The 15000-nt window shown below is 45.2% G+C and overlaps 1 protein-coding gene across 2 annotated transcripts in view; it reads left to right on the top strand.

Annotated features, from left to right (window-relative positions):
• The window catches only part of LOC115377918 (cGMP-dependent protein kinase 1-like), a 73453-nt gene that overhangs the window by 34603 nt on the left and 23850 nt on the right, over positions 1–15000 (top strand). For both annotated transcript variants that reach the window (XM_030077996.1, XM_030077994.1), the window contains exons 4-8: positions 6025–6130; positions 7416–7479; positions 11794–11871; positions 12136–12230; positions 13119–13184. In XM_030077996.1, coding sequence (XP_029933856.1) covers positions 6025–6130; positions 7416–7479; positions 11794–11871; positions 12136–12230; positions 13119–13184 — 409 coding nt within the window. The remainder of the gene's footprint in view (positions 1–6024; positions 6131–7415; positions 7480–11793; positions 11872–12135; positions 12231–13118; positions 13185–15000) is intronic.

Below are 15000 nucleotides of genomic sequence, written 5' to 3'. Positions count from 1 at the left end.
CAGAGCAGCTCCATAAAGGCGTGGCCGGTCCAACATCAGAGTCTGAGCTCACAGAGGCTCAAAACTCCCACAGACACTCCAACATCTGGCAGAAACTCCCACAGACACACTCCAACATCTGGTAGAAACTCCCACAGACACTCCAACATCTGGCAGAAACTCCCACAGACACTCCAACATCTGGCAGAAACTCCCACAGACACTCCAACATCTGGCAGAAACTCCCAGCAGAGTGGAAGCTGTTCTGCTGTAAAGGGGGACGAGGACTTCAGTCCACACATTTCATCTTCAGCGTGTCCTCGGCTTGTTGTTCACACACAGCAGGCAGTTTCCAGGATCTCTGAACTCGTCCTGATCCGCCAGACTCACAGCATCAGGTGTGTGTGTGTGTGTGTGTGTGTGTGTGTGTGTGTGTGTGTTTCCACTGGCAGACACACAGCAGGTTTAGAGAAGTGATTCCAGCTGAATGTGAGCATCAAACCAGCCAAACGAGAGCTGTGCTGCGTGATGAAGAAATAAACCTTAACAGCTCATTACGCTGCAGCTCTGCAGGCCACAGCAGCACACACACACACACACACACACACACACACACTGACAATGTTCCTTTTTATCAAAACCACAAAACGTGTCTGCAGGCTGAGAGCCGAGCCACACAGAGCAGATCTGTTCTTTCAGCAGAAGCTTGTCACTGTCGATTAATCCATGCTTTATGTTTCTGATGAATCACTTAGTGTACAAAATGTGAAAGTAAAGCTAATGTGATGTCGTCACTTCATTACAGCATACACACACACACACACACACACACACACCCTGCTGGTCAGGTGTGTTTGCTGAAGTCGTCGTGGTTTGACGTGACACGTGACAGGATGCTTCAGCAGGATGACTCTGCTCTCCAAACGAATCAGACGTGACGCGCGGCCGTGAGCAGGCCAGGATGTTTCCTCTAACTGTGGCTGTCTGCCTGAAGCTGCTGATCCAGGTGTGTGTGCTCATTTGCGGCGAACAAACAGAGCAGTGTGTGAGGTTTGTCTTACAGGAAACACATCGCCTGTCCTGCCTCTGGAGGCCACAGATCCCAGCACAGCTCAGATATGATCTCAGAGTCAGTTCTGTTGATTCGGAAGCGCGTCTTGATGACATCATCATCGCCATGACGTGTCTGACACACAGTTTCTGTGTGTGGTGTATCGCCCCGCCTTTTTATACTCTGACAGGTCTGACTGGTCAGGTGCCTCTGAAGCTCGACTGTGAGAACGTTCCTCCTCCGTCTCCTCTGCTGTGATCGCCACCTCGGACTTTTATTAAGGAAATAAAAACTCTGTGGTGATTAGTTGCCATGGCGATAAGAGAAGAAACAGAGGGACGACAGAGCGGCAACAAACCAGAGAGAAGCTGGGCTCCATCAGCATGAACATACTCAGAGCACTTCTGCCATGACAACAACAACAACAACAACAACAACAACAACACAAACAAAAAACAACAACAGCAACAGCATCAACAGCAACAACGACATCAACAACTACAGCAACAACAATGACACAAACAACAAAAACAACACCAAGAGCAAAAACATCAACAGAAACAACAACAATGACAAGAACAACAACAATGCCACAACAAAAACATCAACAACAGCATCAACAGCAACACAAACAACAAAAACAACAACATCAAGAGCAACAACATCAACAGCACCAACAAGAACAACAGCATCAACAGCAACAGCATCAACAACAACAACACAAACAACTAAACAGCATCAACTACAGCAACAACGAGAACAACATCATCAACAACAGCAAAAACAACATCAACAACAACATCGGGAGCAACAACAGCATCAACAACAATGCCAACAACAACAGTATCAATAACAACAACAATAACAACATCAATGCCAATAATGTAATACAATACAGTGTAATAATATATGATAGAACATAAAATCCTGTTGGATGTTTGTGTCTGTGCTGCTGAAGCTCTGCTCGCTCATAACGACACTGAAAAATAATTAAAACGTTAAAACAAATCTGATAAATAAAAATAATAATTGCAAAAGAAAAAAATAATCAATTGACTAAACAGAGAACAAAGAGTAAAAATGAGATGAAATACATACATAGATAAAATATTAATAATAACAGTGTGTGTGTGTGTGTGTGTGTGTGTGTGTGTGGAGGGGGGGTTCAGAATGTGAAACACCAACCTGCTGCTGAGAGATGAAAGCAGCTCCAGTCCCATTATTCTAATTTAGAAAAACAGTCTGCAGTGAAATGATTATGTTTAATCACTCACACACACACACACACACACACACACACACACACACACACACACAGCCTGACATTTCAAACTAATTTGAATTGTCCACTCTTAATACAGAGAACAAACAGTCATTTATTTTTTTCCCTGACCTGCAGCTGCGCGTTTTTCTCCAGCTTCACACGACATGACTGGACGCCTGATTTTCTGACTGTTTCCTCGACAAAATCCAGAGGCGGATCAGAGACAAACCGCCTGTTGCTCGACACTGAAACCGGCCAAAAGACGCCCAGAAGACATGAAGCTAAAGGCAAAATATCTGCAGAGTCCAGCAGTGTGAAAAGTGACTAGAGCCAATCAGAGCGCAGGACAGAGCGGGAGCATAACACCTGCAGCACACAGCACAACATCATCAGCATAGTCTTTTATTTTTATTCCTCGTTTTCGCTGCCAATCTGCACACGAGCTTGGATCGTTTCTTGCAGGTGTTGGTTCGATACTTAAAATATTGAAACCTGTTGAGGACGACATTGTTCATCTGAATCCACATTTAAAGGGACAGTCTGTGATTTATCCATTTAGTTTTGTTCTGTTCTGTGTCTTACTGTCTTACTGACTTTAAACACACCAACCAATGACAGTTATGACTTTTCCAGTTGCAGTGACTATGATAGCATCCAGTGGGGAAACATTACACACTGAAAGCATGTTTTTTTTATTTGTGTCAAAATAAAAGTCTGTGCTTTTACACTAAAAAGTGTAAGGGAGATTAGTTTGCCATTTTAATTGGAGGCTACCTCAAACGTTTCATTTTAAAGGTGGAATGCGGGAAAAACAAGAGAGTGATTAACGAGTTGAGACGTTCAGGTGTTAACGAGCTTAGAGCTTCATTATGTTCCCTGGTGTAAAAACAATGAGAGATTTCATTGTTAATGACCTCTAATTATTTTTAACGAGCTGAGAAATTACTGTATTCTGTTAACGATCTCAGATTTTGTTCTCAAGCTAAGTCTAATATTAATAAAGTCAAAGATTCTACTGTTAGAGAAGGAGTGTACCGTTAAAACAGAGAGACAATCTACTGTTAACGAGCTGAGAGAAGTAATTATTCCTAACGAGCTGAGAGATGATTCTACTGTTAACGAGCTGAGAGAGGCGCTGAGATTGTAACATTAACGAGGTGAGATGTTCTGCTGTGACTGAGAGAAGGACCCTGACGTCAGAACAGTGACAGATTCTAATGTTAACGAGCTCAGAGACATAATTATTTCTAATCAAGCTGAGAAATGATTCTGCTGTTCTGCTCTTAATGAGTGAATGATTACAGGATAATTGCTGAAGATAACAGGGCTGAGGGGGAACACCACATCAGTTCAAGAACTCTAATATGGAAACATTAGTAAGAAATTAGCATAAAAAATAGAAACAAAACAAAACAAATAATTAGCAAAACAAATATCAGATAAAACCATTAAAATGAAAAAGTATCAGCTTCTTACGTCTTGCTTATTCACAATTATTTGTGAAAATATTAAGTTGTTTCTTCCTGGCGTAAGGTTACTGTGTGTTAGTGTCCTGCTGACGCTTTCTGCCGGATCTACTTTCCAGTTCGACAGGAAAATTACAAGAATAGAGCGGTTTAATATTCTCAAATGGGTACCGGGTCTTGTTGTTTTTTATGTAATGATAGTGTAATGATAATCTTCTTCATTGGTGCCGGTTTCTGTGCTAAAAATGTTATGCTGGCAGCTGATTGGCTGTGGAAGTGAATGGAGTCCAAATCCAGTGTTGAGGATTAGCAGCAACAGAGCAGCTAATGAGGAGATTTCACCTCCACATGGACACACACACACACACACACACACACACACACACACACACACACACATGCAAGCAAACACACACTCACACACACACACAAAACCAGCTAGGGTTTATCTGTGTGTGTGTGTGTGTGTGTGTGTGTGTGTGTGTGTGTGTCTCCACTATGTGATGCTTTGAAAAACATGTGAAGAGGTTTGTAGAGCCACTCGTTCATGTGGATGAATGAGACCCTGCTTCTTGTTAATGAAGATCCAAAACCAAACAGACTTCACCTGCCAGCACTGTGTAGACCTGCACTGTGTGTGTGTGTGTGTGTGTGTGTGTGTGTGTGTGTGTGTGTGTTAATTGGATTGCTTCTTAAGAAGCGGGTGCTTGGCTCTCTTTGGTTTAAGATCCCACACAAATACATAACCGTGTGTACCGTTACCATGACAACACCTGTGTATGCTCTTATTCACGTGTACACACACACACACACACACATACACACACACACACACACACACACATACACACACACACCACTGCCTTTTATAATGCGATCCAAAGCCTGGTATGTGTTATAGATTAAAGGGGCATTACAACCAAATCACAGAGAGAATCCTGATGATTTCTGTTTCAGTTTTCCTCCCATTTCTTCTTCTTCTACCTCTACTTCTCATTCTTCTTCTCCTTTTCTTTCTTCTTCTGCCTCTCTTTCTTCTTCCACTTCTCTGCCTTCTTCTACTCCATTCTTCTCCCATTCCTTTTCTTCCTCTTCTTCTCTTTCATCTGCTTCTTCTACTTCTCTTTCTTCATCTTATTGGTTTTCTTCTTTTTCTTCCTCCCCCATTCTTCCCACACTTCTTCTTTGTCTTCTTCTTAAGGCTGCTTCTCCTTCTCCTGCTCCTCCCCTTGTTTGTTCTCCATTCTCCTTCTTCCCCTCCATTTACTTCTTCATCTATTTCTTCTTCTTCTATTTCATCTTCCTCTTCCAGTCCATCTTCTTTGTTGTCTTCTCCTCCTCCTCCTCCAGCTTCTTCTCCTCTCATGTCTTATGTCTCAATGTGCTTGAATCCCGCGCACACACACACACACACACACACACACACACCTTGTTCGTCGTGATAGTTTTTGGAATTAAATGAGGAGCTGTTTGATGGCCTCAGCTGTTCCTGCGAGCTCTGAGAACCCAAACGTGACGGAGGTCGGCTCTCACAGTTCAAGATAAACTTTATTATCACAGCAGTGATAAACAAACCAGCCGGGTTTTATTTGTCTAGCAGCTGAGTGTGACACGAGGAAATGTTCCTGGACACTATCAGATCAGATGATGTCGAGTACAGGAAGAAAACACCTGGCTGTGTGTGTGTGTGTGTGTGTGTGTGTGTGTGTGTGTGTGTGTGTGTGTGTATGTGTGTTTGTCTGTGTCAAAGTGATAAAATCCAGGTTATGGATTTTGGATTTCATTGTTGACTGTCACTGTTATCTGCTTGACTGTCTGTGTTTTCTCTCAGTGTGTGTGTGTGTGTGCGTGCGTGCGTGCGTGCGTGCATGCGTGCGTGCGTGCGTGTGTGTGTCAGAGGCAGCAGTCCGACAGTTCGATCCAGTGACATTTTCTTATAAATAAATGTGTTTTCTTCCTCTGTGTGACATTTAACCAGGTGAAAACACTACACAGGCTGGCCTGGTGGAGGCGCCGTAACTAAACCTCACAATTTCAAACTGGCAAAGTCTGAAAAATCTAAATTTTATGTATTTGTTACTTATTATTCACAAACAAGAAGTAACAAACTGAACAGTGTAGAAAAACCAATCACCAATGTATAGAAAAACCAATCACTTCCAGCATAAGCCTCCAGACCCCCAGGGGGCCGCAGACCACCGGTTGAGAACCCCCTGGTTGAAAGTGTATGGTGGTAATGAGGTGTTCCTCCCTGTGTTCTCCAGCGGTGACGCATGTGAAGCTGTGGGCCATCGACAGGCAGTGTTTCCAGACCATCATGATGAGAACCGGACTCATCAAACACGCCGAGTACATGGAGTTCCTCAAGAGGTGAGAACCCACATCCCCCTGTTCCGTTGTTCTGGTCTGTTCTGCTCTGTTCTGTCCCGAACACAGGGACGGGCCTTTAACAATGTTCACACAGGTGATGAGGGCTCAGTTCTAAGGTGAGGGTGGACATTGGGACATTAAGACATTGGGACATTAGGACATTGGGGCATTGGAACTTTTGGACATTAGAACTTTGTGACATGGGGACATTAGAACATTGGGACATTAGGATTTTGGACATTGGGACATTAGGACATTGGGACATTAGGACATTGGGACATTAGGACTTTGGACATTGGGACTTTAGGACATTGGGACATTAGGACATTGGGACATTAGGACATTGGGACATTAGGACATTGGGACATTAGGACATTAGGACATTGGGGCATTGGAACTTTTGGACATTAGAACTTTGTGACATGGGGACATTAGAACATTGGGACATTAGGATTTTGGACATTGGGACATTAGGACATTGGGACTTTAGGACATTGGGACATTAGAACATTGGGACATTAGGACTTTGGACATTGGGACTTTAGGACATTGGGACGTTAGGACTTTGGACATTGGGACTTTAGGACATTGGGACATTGGGACATTAGGACATTGGGACATTGGGACATTAGGACATTGGGACATTAGGGCATTGGGATAATGTCCTCTGTTTTTGAACTGCTGCTGTGGATGGAAATTACAGCAGCAGGGAAACAAAGAAGCTGATTGGCTGCTGGCAGTGAACAGTGGCTGTGAGCTGACGCCGGCCTGCTGCCTGTTGAAGCCAGAAAACTGGGTTCAGGTTTGGTTTCAGGTTTGGGTTCAGGTTCAGTTTCAGGTTTGGGTTGCCACATCGTTTTTCCTCCATCGGGTTCTTTTCATTCCACGACTTTGGGCTCCAGAAGTAAACTTGACAATCTTTTCTCCTGTGGACTTTTTGAAAAAAAATCACCATTTATAGAACGTTGTGGCTGGAATGTCGCCCTTCCCCTACCAGATGAATCATGGCGACTTTTAAATTGATCCTGAACGAAGACATTATTTGAAAAATATTTTAAAAAATGACAAGATAAAAGGAAAAGCCTCTCTGTCTAGACTGTCAAACACATTCTGTTCCCATCACCATGGTGACAGCTCTCTGATTGGTAGAGCTTGTTTAAAGAATTGTGGGTAATGTAGTACCTCTGCATTTGCTTTGGGAATAAAGTCAATTTCTTAAAAACTTGCTCTCTCTCTCTCTCTCTCTCTCTCTCTCTCTCTCTCTCTCTCTCTCTCTCTCTCTCAGCGTTCCCACCTTCCAGGGTCTTCCAGAGGAGACTCTCAGTAAACTGGCTGACGTCATGGAGGAGGTGAGATCATTACCTGGCTGAGTCCTGCTCTCTGATTGGTTCAGACTATGTGATGTCATGTTCCTTATCTGTCTTTGTTTGGTTTTACAGAAAAACATTTTTGAGAACATTTTGTTTCATTTTTGAACATTTTGTTTCATGTAAAGTTCATGAATCATTATTATTATCATTATTAATGTTGTCGTTTTTTTAACATATTTTTTAATTAGAATAATAATAATAATGATTCATACTTGTGCATGAATCATTATTATTATTTTTATTATATATATATATATATATACACACACATATATATATATTACATATTTAGATCAAAAGGATGACCACTTCAATAATAACAATAATAATTATTATTATTATATTATTTTTACAGATATCCCTGGTATTTTTTTGCTAATCAGTTCATTGATTTATTTTTTAACCATTTCTCGTTTTGTTGACGACTCCCGGGAAAACAGTCTAGAATCTCCCTCTGATAATTTAAATATTTATTTATTTAGTTTTTTAGTTATTTAGTTAGTTAGTTATTTTTAATTTTTAATTTTTCAAAACTTATGTTGCTGGTGATTTGAGTTAGCCGGCGTGAGCCGGAACCTTCCATGGAGATCTGGAGAAAATATCCCATAATATCAGAAGGCTCCCTCACAGCCTCGGCGGCCTGTTTTTTTTTTTTTTTTGGAGTCTGTAGATATTGAGCCTCTCGCTGCAGTCAACATACATGAGAACAAAAACCAGTCACCATGGCAACAAATAAAACACTCTCAGGGTTCAGTTCAGGTGAATTGCCACACACACACACACACACACACACACACACACACACACACACACACACACACAGGCTGTGAGAAAGATCTTAAGTTTGTTTTGATCGGAATTTTAGCGTCTGATCAATACTGCTGACAGGGCATGTGTGTGTGTGTGTGTGTGTGTGTGTGTGTGACTTTATTGATTATTGATTGAGTTTTAAATATGAATCACATTTAGAATTGGGGGTTGCTCCTTTTCTGAAAAAGAGCGAAACATTGCGGCAGGAAACGTGGCATCAGGACAGGAAGTGGACCGTCACACGGAGATTTAATTCAAAATAAAAGCAGCAGGAGTGAGGCTGAGCGCTTTGCTCTGTGTGGACGGGCCGCCTCGCCGTGGGGGCGGAGCCAAGCTAGAACCCCTCAGCCCCTGGACGGGCACACCCGCCTTCAGAATAAACAGAATAGTTTCCTTTGGTCTTTACTTTGTCCTCCATGCTGACAAAAAAAAAAAAAAAAAACATTCCAAGAAAACTATTAATCCCAAGAAAACTACAATTAAACAAGTTAGAAAAGAAACTTAGCAGTAAATGTCCCCCAAACATTAGATCACAAGAAAACTACACTGCAGAAAATGTGGTGTCAGTTCAGTTTCCCGAGGAGCAGAATTTGTTTCAACTCAGAAAGTGGAGCTGAAGCTGCTGGGAGTCCAGTCTGTCAGCACAAGGAGTCAAACTGGACTGATGTTTTATGAACTTCACTCTCTGAGGGGAGACTGAGGAAGATTTCACGTCACTCATAAAAAACAAGTTGATGCTTCATCAGGTTGAATCCTGATTCATATTCAGCAAATCACAAAAAACAGCTTCATGAAGAGGAAATGATCCTGACAGTAGTTTTGTAAAAGTTTGACTTCCAATGATTCATATTATATCTTCACAATCTGGCTCTTATTGTGAAAGATGACTCTGCTTTGGCTGTCGTCAGTGGTCTTTTATTTTGGAGCACTGAGCCGGATGCCACACCGACAGAGCAGACAGTCACAGTCAGAGTCCAGTAATAAGATAAAACCATCTTTACACTTCATAACTCAACACACACACACACACACACACACACACACACACACACAAAGCACAGCCAAACTACAACACGCTGCCCAGAGGCATGCTGGGAAACTGACAGTTTGACAGTTTGATATTTCAAGTTAAAGATAAACATTTGGACGGGACTGAAGGGGGGGCTCTTATTTTTTGCAGTGTATTGAGAATTATGATGATTTTTTTTTAATATTCAAAACAAACAAACAAACAAACAAACAAATTAAAATGCCCCTCCCTCCGCTCTCCGTCATGAGCCTGACTGACTGTCTTCTCTCAACATGGAGCGTCATGAAGCCTCACAGCTGGGACTCGGGGTGCGTTTGGTTTGCGTTTCGCCGGGCGAGGCGGCGGTGGCGGCGGCGGCGGCGGCGGCTCCCCCGGTCGGGTTCACCTCAGCAGCCGCTCAGGGTCACAAAGCCTGCTGGGAAATTACAGGGAAGCCTCTGTTAATGTGAACACACAGCACTCGTTCTGTGTGTGTGTGTGTGTGTGTGTGTGTGTGTGCTCTGCAGCATGAAAAAAAAATAAACTCAGATGCAAATCACATTTTTTTATTGGCTGATGAACTGATATCGCCATGGCGACCCGGCGGCTCGTAGATGTTCGTTTTAAGGCGTCCATTTGTTTGTTTGACTGGATTTTAATTTATTTTTATAAATGCTGCTTCATTTTCACGACGTTTTAGCTCCTTATACTATTTTATTTATTTATTTATTTATTTATTTATTTATTTATTTTTGTGGTTCTCCGATGAATCCGCTCAGGTTTCACAGCCTCAGAGCTTCAAGCAGCCGCCCTCCACTTTGCCTCCACACTGTGCATTTAAACCCTTACACACACACACACACACACACACACACACACACACACACACTCCATACATGATGTCACGTCTCTCATGTGTTAACCTGGATCCACTGAGCAGAAACTAAACATAGAAACAGCCTCCTACAACTGGGCCAGTAGGTTACTATGGAGCCTATGGCTGTAGGTGTGTGTGTGTGTGTGTGTGTGCAGCTTGTATGTAGGTCTCATTAATTCAAGGAGCAGGCAGCAGTGCTGTGTGTTTGTCCTTCACGTCTCTTTCTGATGGTGGCGTGTTGAAATATCTTCAGTTTGATGTTTTTAATTTTCCGTTTTCTTTTCGTTCTTCCGTCCGGAGTCGGGACGCGAGGCGGAGCGACGGGAGGCGGAGCGACGCGAGGCGGAGCGACGGGAGGCGGAGCGACGGGAGGCGGAGCGACGCGAGGCGGAGCGACGCGAGGCGGAGCGAGCGAGCGGGCAGAGATACAGCGTCGGGCTGAAATCAAGATGCGTCGTTTTTCGCATCTTCACTTCGATAAAACCTGATGGTGTCCTGCTGTGACTGTTGTCATGGTGACGCCAACGCCAGTCATGACTTTCCATCTTTTTGCGTCGTAAGCAGGTCTGAAGGAGCTCTTTGTGAATTCGATGGCGCCGCGTGTCGCCTCGGCGTCGTCGTCAGACGTCATCGTCTGATTTGGTTAATCGATAATCAAACTCATTGATTTGCACTGTCATATCACATCAAACCTCACCGTGCTGAATGGCGCGTTGTGGGCGGGGCCTGAGTCTCGTCACGCGGCAGAGACGCTTTCCAAAACACATTTTAGTTATTTTTCCACAGATGGAGTCCGGACACATCGTGTTGATGCCACGGCCTCTGAAATACAGAAAATGTCTTTTAGTGAATTGTTGTGGTGGTTAAACTTCATAAAAGTCATAAAATAACGTTTATAGATGGTTTATAAACCAGTTATTATCTGTTAACAAAGAGTTATAAGACCTGCTCCATCTGTCCAGCTGCTGTTTGCAGATGTTTAACAGATGATTTCTTAAAGGTTCACAAATCAGCTGCTAATTAACAAACACTTTATATTTTGTATAAAATGTTATAATGTATCAACAATCAGCTGTTAATAAGTCGATTAATGTTTAATAAATAAATATCATTAATGATCATTTCATTAATAACCCTAACCCAAGTTTAATTAACCATCAACTTAGCATTTATTAATGATGGTTATTATAAAGCATTAACATTGTGATTATCCACAGACGCGGCTGGCGCCCCCTGCTGGCTGATGCTGTGATTTTCATGTGATTCTCTGTGCAATAAAAGCCTTTTCACTCCGTTTCCTGTGAGTTCATTAAAGAGGAAAGATTCAGCACAGCAGGAAGCTCCAATGACACTGTGTGTGTGTGTGTGTGTGTGTGTGTGTGTGTGTGTGTGTCTGTGTGTGTCTGTGTGTCTTCCTCTGATGTGAGAGACTAACAATTGGAAGGAAACTGAGACGCCATTTATCTCTGTCAGCTCCCAATGACCGTCCTCTGGCTTTAGTAGGGCACATCTGTATCCTGCTGCACACACACACACACACACACACACACACACACACACACACACACTGTGTAACCTGTCTCTTCTGTGTGTTTAGACGCATTACGAAGACGGAGAGTACATCATCAGGCAGGGAGCCAGAGGGGACACCTTCTTTATCATCAGCAAGGGCAAGGTAACACACACACACACACACACACAGACACACACACACACACACACACACACACACACACACACACACAGACACACACAGACACACACACACACACACACACACACACACACACACACAGATCAATCAGCATCAGTCAGGTTGACAGTCCTGGTCAGTTTCAGGGTGAATTGATGATCTGATCAGGGCTGATCGATCGTATTGATCCGGGTCAGTCGCCCCCCCCCCCCCCCGCTGATGAGCGCTCTCCTCACTTCCTGTCAGGTGACCGTGACCCGGGAGGAGTCGGCCAATGAGGAGGCGGTGTACCTGCGGGGGCTGTCCCGAGGAGACTGGTTTGGAGAGCGAGCTCTGCAGGGGTGAGGCTCGCCGCCCTCGCCACGCCTGTGATGTCATTTTCCTGTGACGTCATTTTCCTGTGACGTCATTTTCCTGTGATGTCATTTTCCTGTGACGTCACTCTCAGACGTCTCTGCCGTGCTGCACGCCGCGGCCGCCGGATGCCACCTGACATACACTTTCTGTCCAAAACCCAGAATATCACATGCGTCCTCACACACACACACACACACACACACACACACACACCAGCCTGTCATCAAAAAGCTGCTGATCCGTGTGTGTGTGTGTGTGTGTGTGTGTGTGTGTGTGTGTGTGTGTGTGTTGCAGCAGGAATCTCCCATCCCCATCATGTCGGGTGTTAATTTGTTGGAGGAATGCTTCACTGCTGCTTTAGGGAACATGCATGGTGCGTGTGTGTGTGTGTGTGTGTGCGTGTGTGTGTGTGTGTGTGTGTGTGCTCATGTTACATCACAGTATCAGAAGAGGCATGTGGTGAGGAACTGATACAGCAGTGAATGACAGATCCATCAATGTTTTCAGAATGTGTGTTCAGCCCCTCCCACCTGAGCTGCAGCCCCTCCCACCTGAGCTGCAGCCCCTCCCACCTGAGCTGCAGCTCCTCCCACCTGAGCTCCAGCCCCTCCCACCTGAGCTCCAGCCCCTCCCACCTGACCTTCAGCCCCTCCCACCTGACCTTCAGCCCCTCCCACCTGACCTTCAGCCCCTCCCACCTGAGCTCCAGCCCCTCCCACCTGAGCTCCAGCCCCTCCCACCTACACAAACTTGAACCTGTCAGGACGAGCTCCTGCTTCAAGTTTGATGACAAACACATGAAGTGGATATCACATGCTGTCCTGTGTGTGTGTGTGTGTGTGTGTGTGTGTGTGTGTGTGTGTCATCCACAGTGAGGACGTCAGAACAGCCAACGTCATCGCCGCCGAGTCCGTCACCTGCCTGGTCATCGACCGAGAGTAGGTGTCACACACACTCACTCACTCACACACACACACACACACACACACACACACACACACACACACACACTCACACACACACACACCTCAGTTCATGCCAGAGCTGTGAGGTGGGCTGAGCCTGACTGACAGCAGCATCCCAGCTGCCCGGTGTACCGCTGTAACCATGGCAACCGCATCTGTCATGTGTGTCCCACATCACGGCCTCGTGCTGACAGGTCACGCCTCGTGTGTGTGTGTGTGTGTGTGTGTGTGTGTGTGCTCCTCCCCCTCAGCACACACACACACACACACGACCTCAGGTTCACCTGAAAGGTGTAACTTCTCCTCCTGCAGCCTCACAGGAGCACGAGCTCACAACGATCAATACTGTCAGCGATCAGATCGATCGATCAGAGCGATCAGAGCGATCAGAGCGATCAGCACACACACACACACATCCTCAAGACACAAACAAACAAACAAACACATCAATAAATAAATAAACAAATCACATCAGTTCCTAAGATCAAATTCCTGAGTTCATTGTGTTTGTGCTGAACAGTCAGACTGTCACCAGGTGAGCAGCCAGGTGAGCGCTCTGTGCCTCACCTGGAGCCCAGCCTCAGCACCAGCTGCTGTCCCAGGCCACCTCACCTCACCTTAAACCCTCCAACCAGACTGAGCCAAACCGAACCAGACTGAACCAGACTGAACCAGACTGAGCCAAACCGAACCAGACTGAACCAGACTGAACCAGACTGAGCCAAACCGAACCAGACTGAACCAGACTGAACCAGACTGAGCCAAACCGAACCAGACTGAGCCAGACTGAACCAGACTGAGCCAAACTGAACCAGACTGAGCCAGACTGAACCAGACTGAGCCAGACTGAACCAGACTGAACCAAACCGAACCAGACTGAACCAGACTGAACCAGACTGAGCCAAACCGAACCAGACTGAACCAGACTGAGCCAAACCGAACCAGACTGAACCAAACCGAACCAGACTGAACCAAACCGAACCAGACTGAACCAGACTGAACCAAACTGAGCCAAACTGAACCAGACTGAACCAGACTGAGCCAAACTGAACCAGACTGAGCCAAACCGAACCAGACTGAACCAGACTGAACCAGACTGAGCCAAACCGAACCAGACTGAGCCAGACTGAACCAGACTGAGCCAAACCGAACCAGACTGAGCCAGACTGAACCAGACTGAGCCAGACTGAGCCAGACTGAACCAGACTGAGCCAGACTGAACCAGACTGAACCAAACCGAACCAGACTGAACCAGACTGAACCAGACTGAGCCAAACCGAACCAGACTGAACCAGACTGAGCCAAACCGAACCAGACTGAACCAAACCGAACCAGACTGAACCAGACTGAACCAGACTGAGCCAGACTGAACCAGACTGAACCAGACTGAGCCAAACCGAACCAGACTGAGCCAGACTGAGCCAGACTGAACCAGACTGAGCCAGACTGAACCAGACTGAGCCAAACCGAACCAGACTGAGCCAGACTGAACCAGACTGAACCAGACTGAGCCAGACTGAGCCAGACTGAGCCAAACCGAACCAGACTGAGCCAAACCGAACCAGACTGAGCCAGACTGAACCAGACTGAGCCAGACTGAGCCAGACTGAACCAGACTGAGCCAAACCGAACCAGACTGAGCCAGACTGAACCAGACTGAGCCAAACCGAACCAGACTGAACCAGACTGAACCAGACTGAACCAGACTCACTAACAGCAGAGAGCTAAACACACACAACCTGAGAACAGACAGAACCTCACACACACTGCAATGCCATGCTCAGCCCTC

This window comes from Myripristis murdjan, chromosome 19, assembly GCF_902150065.1.
Source record: "Myripristis murdjan chromosome 19, fMyrMur1.1, whole genome shotgun sequence".
Lineage (NCBI taxonomy): Eukaryota > Metazoa > Chordata > Actinopteri > Holocentriformes > Holocentridae > Myripristis > Myripristis murdjan.
This window is presented reverse-complemented; position numbering and strand designations above follow the sequence as displayed.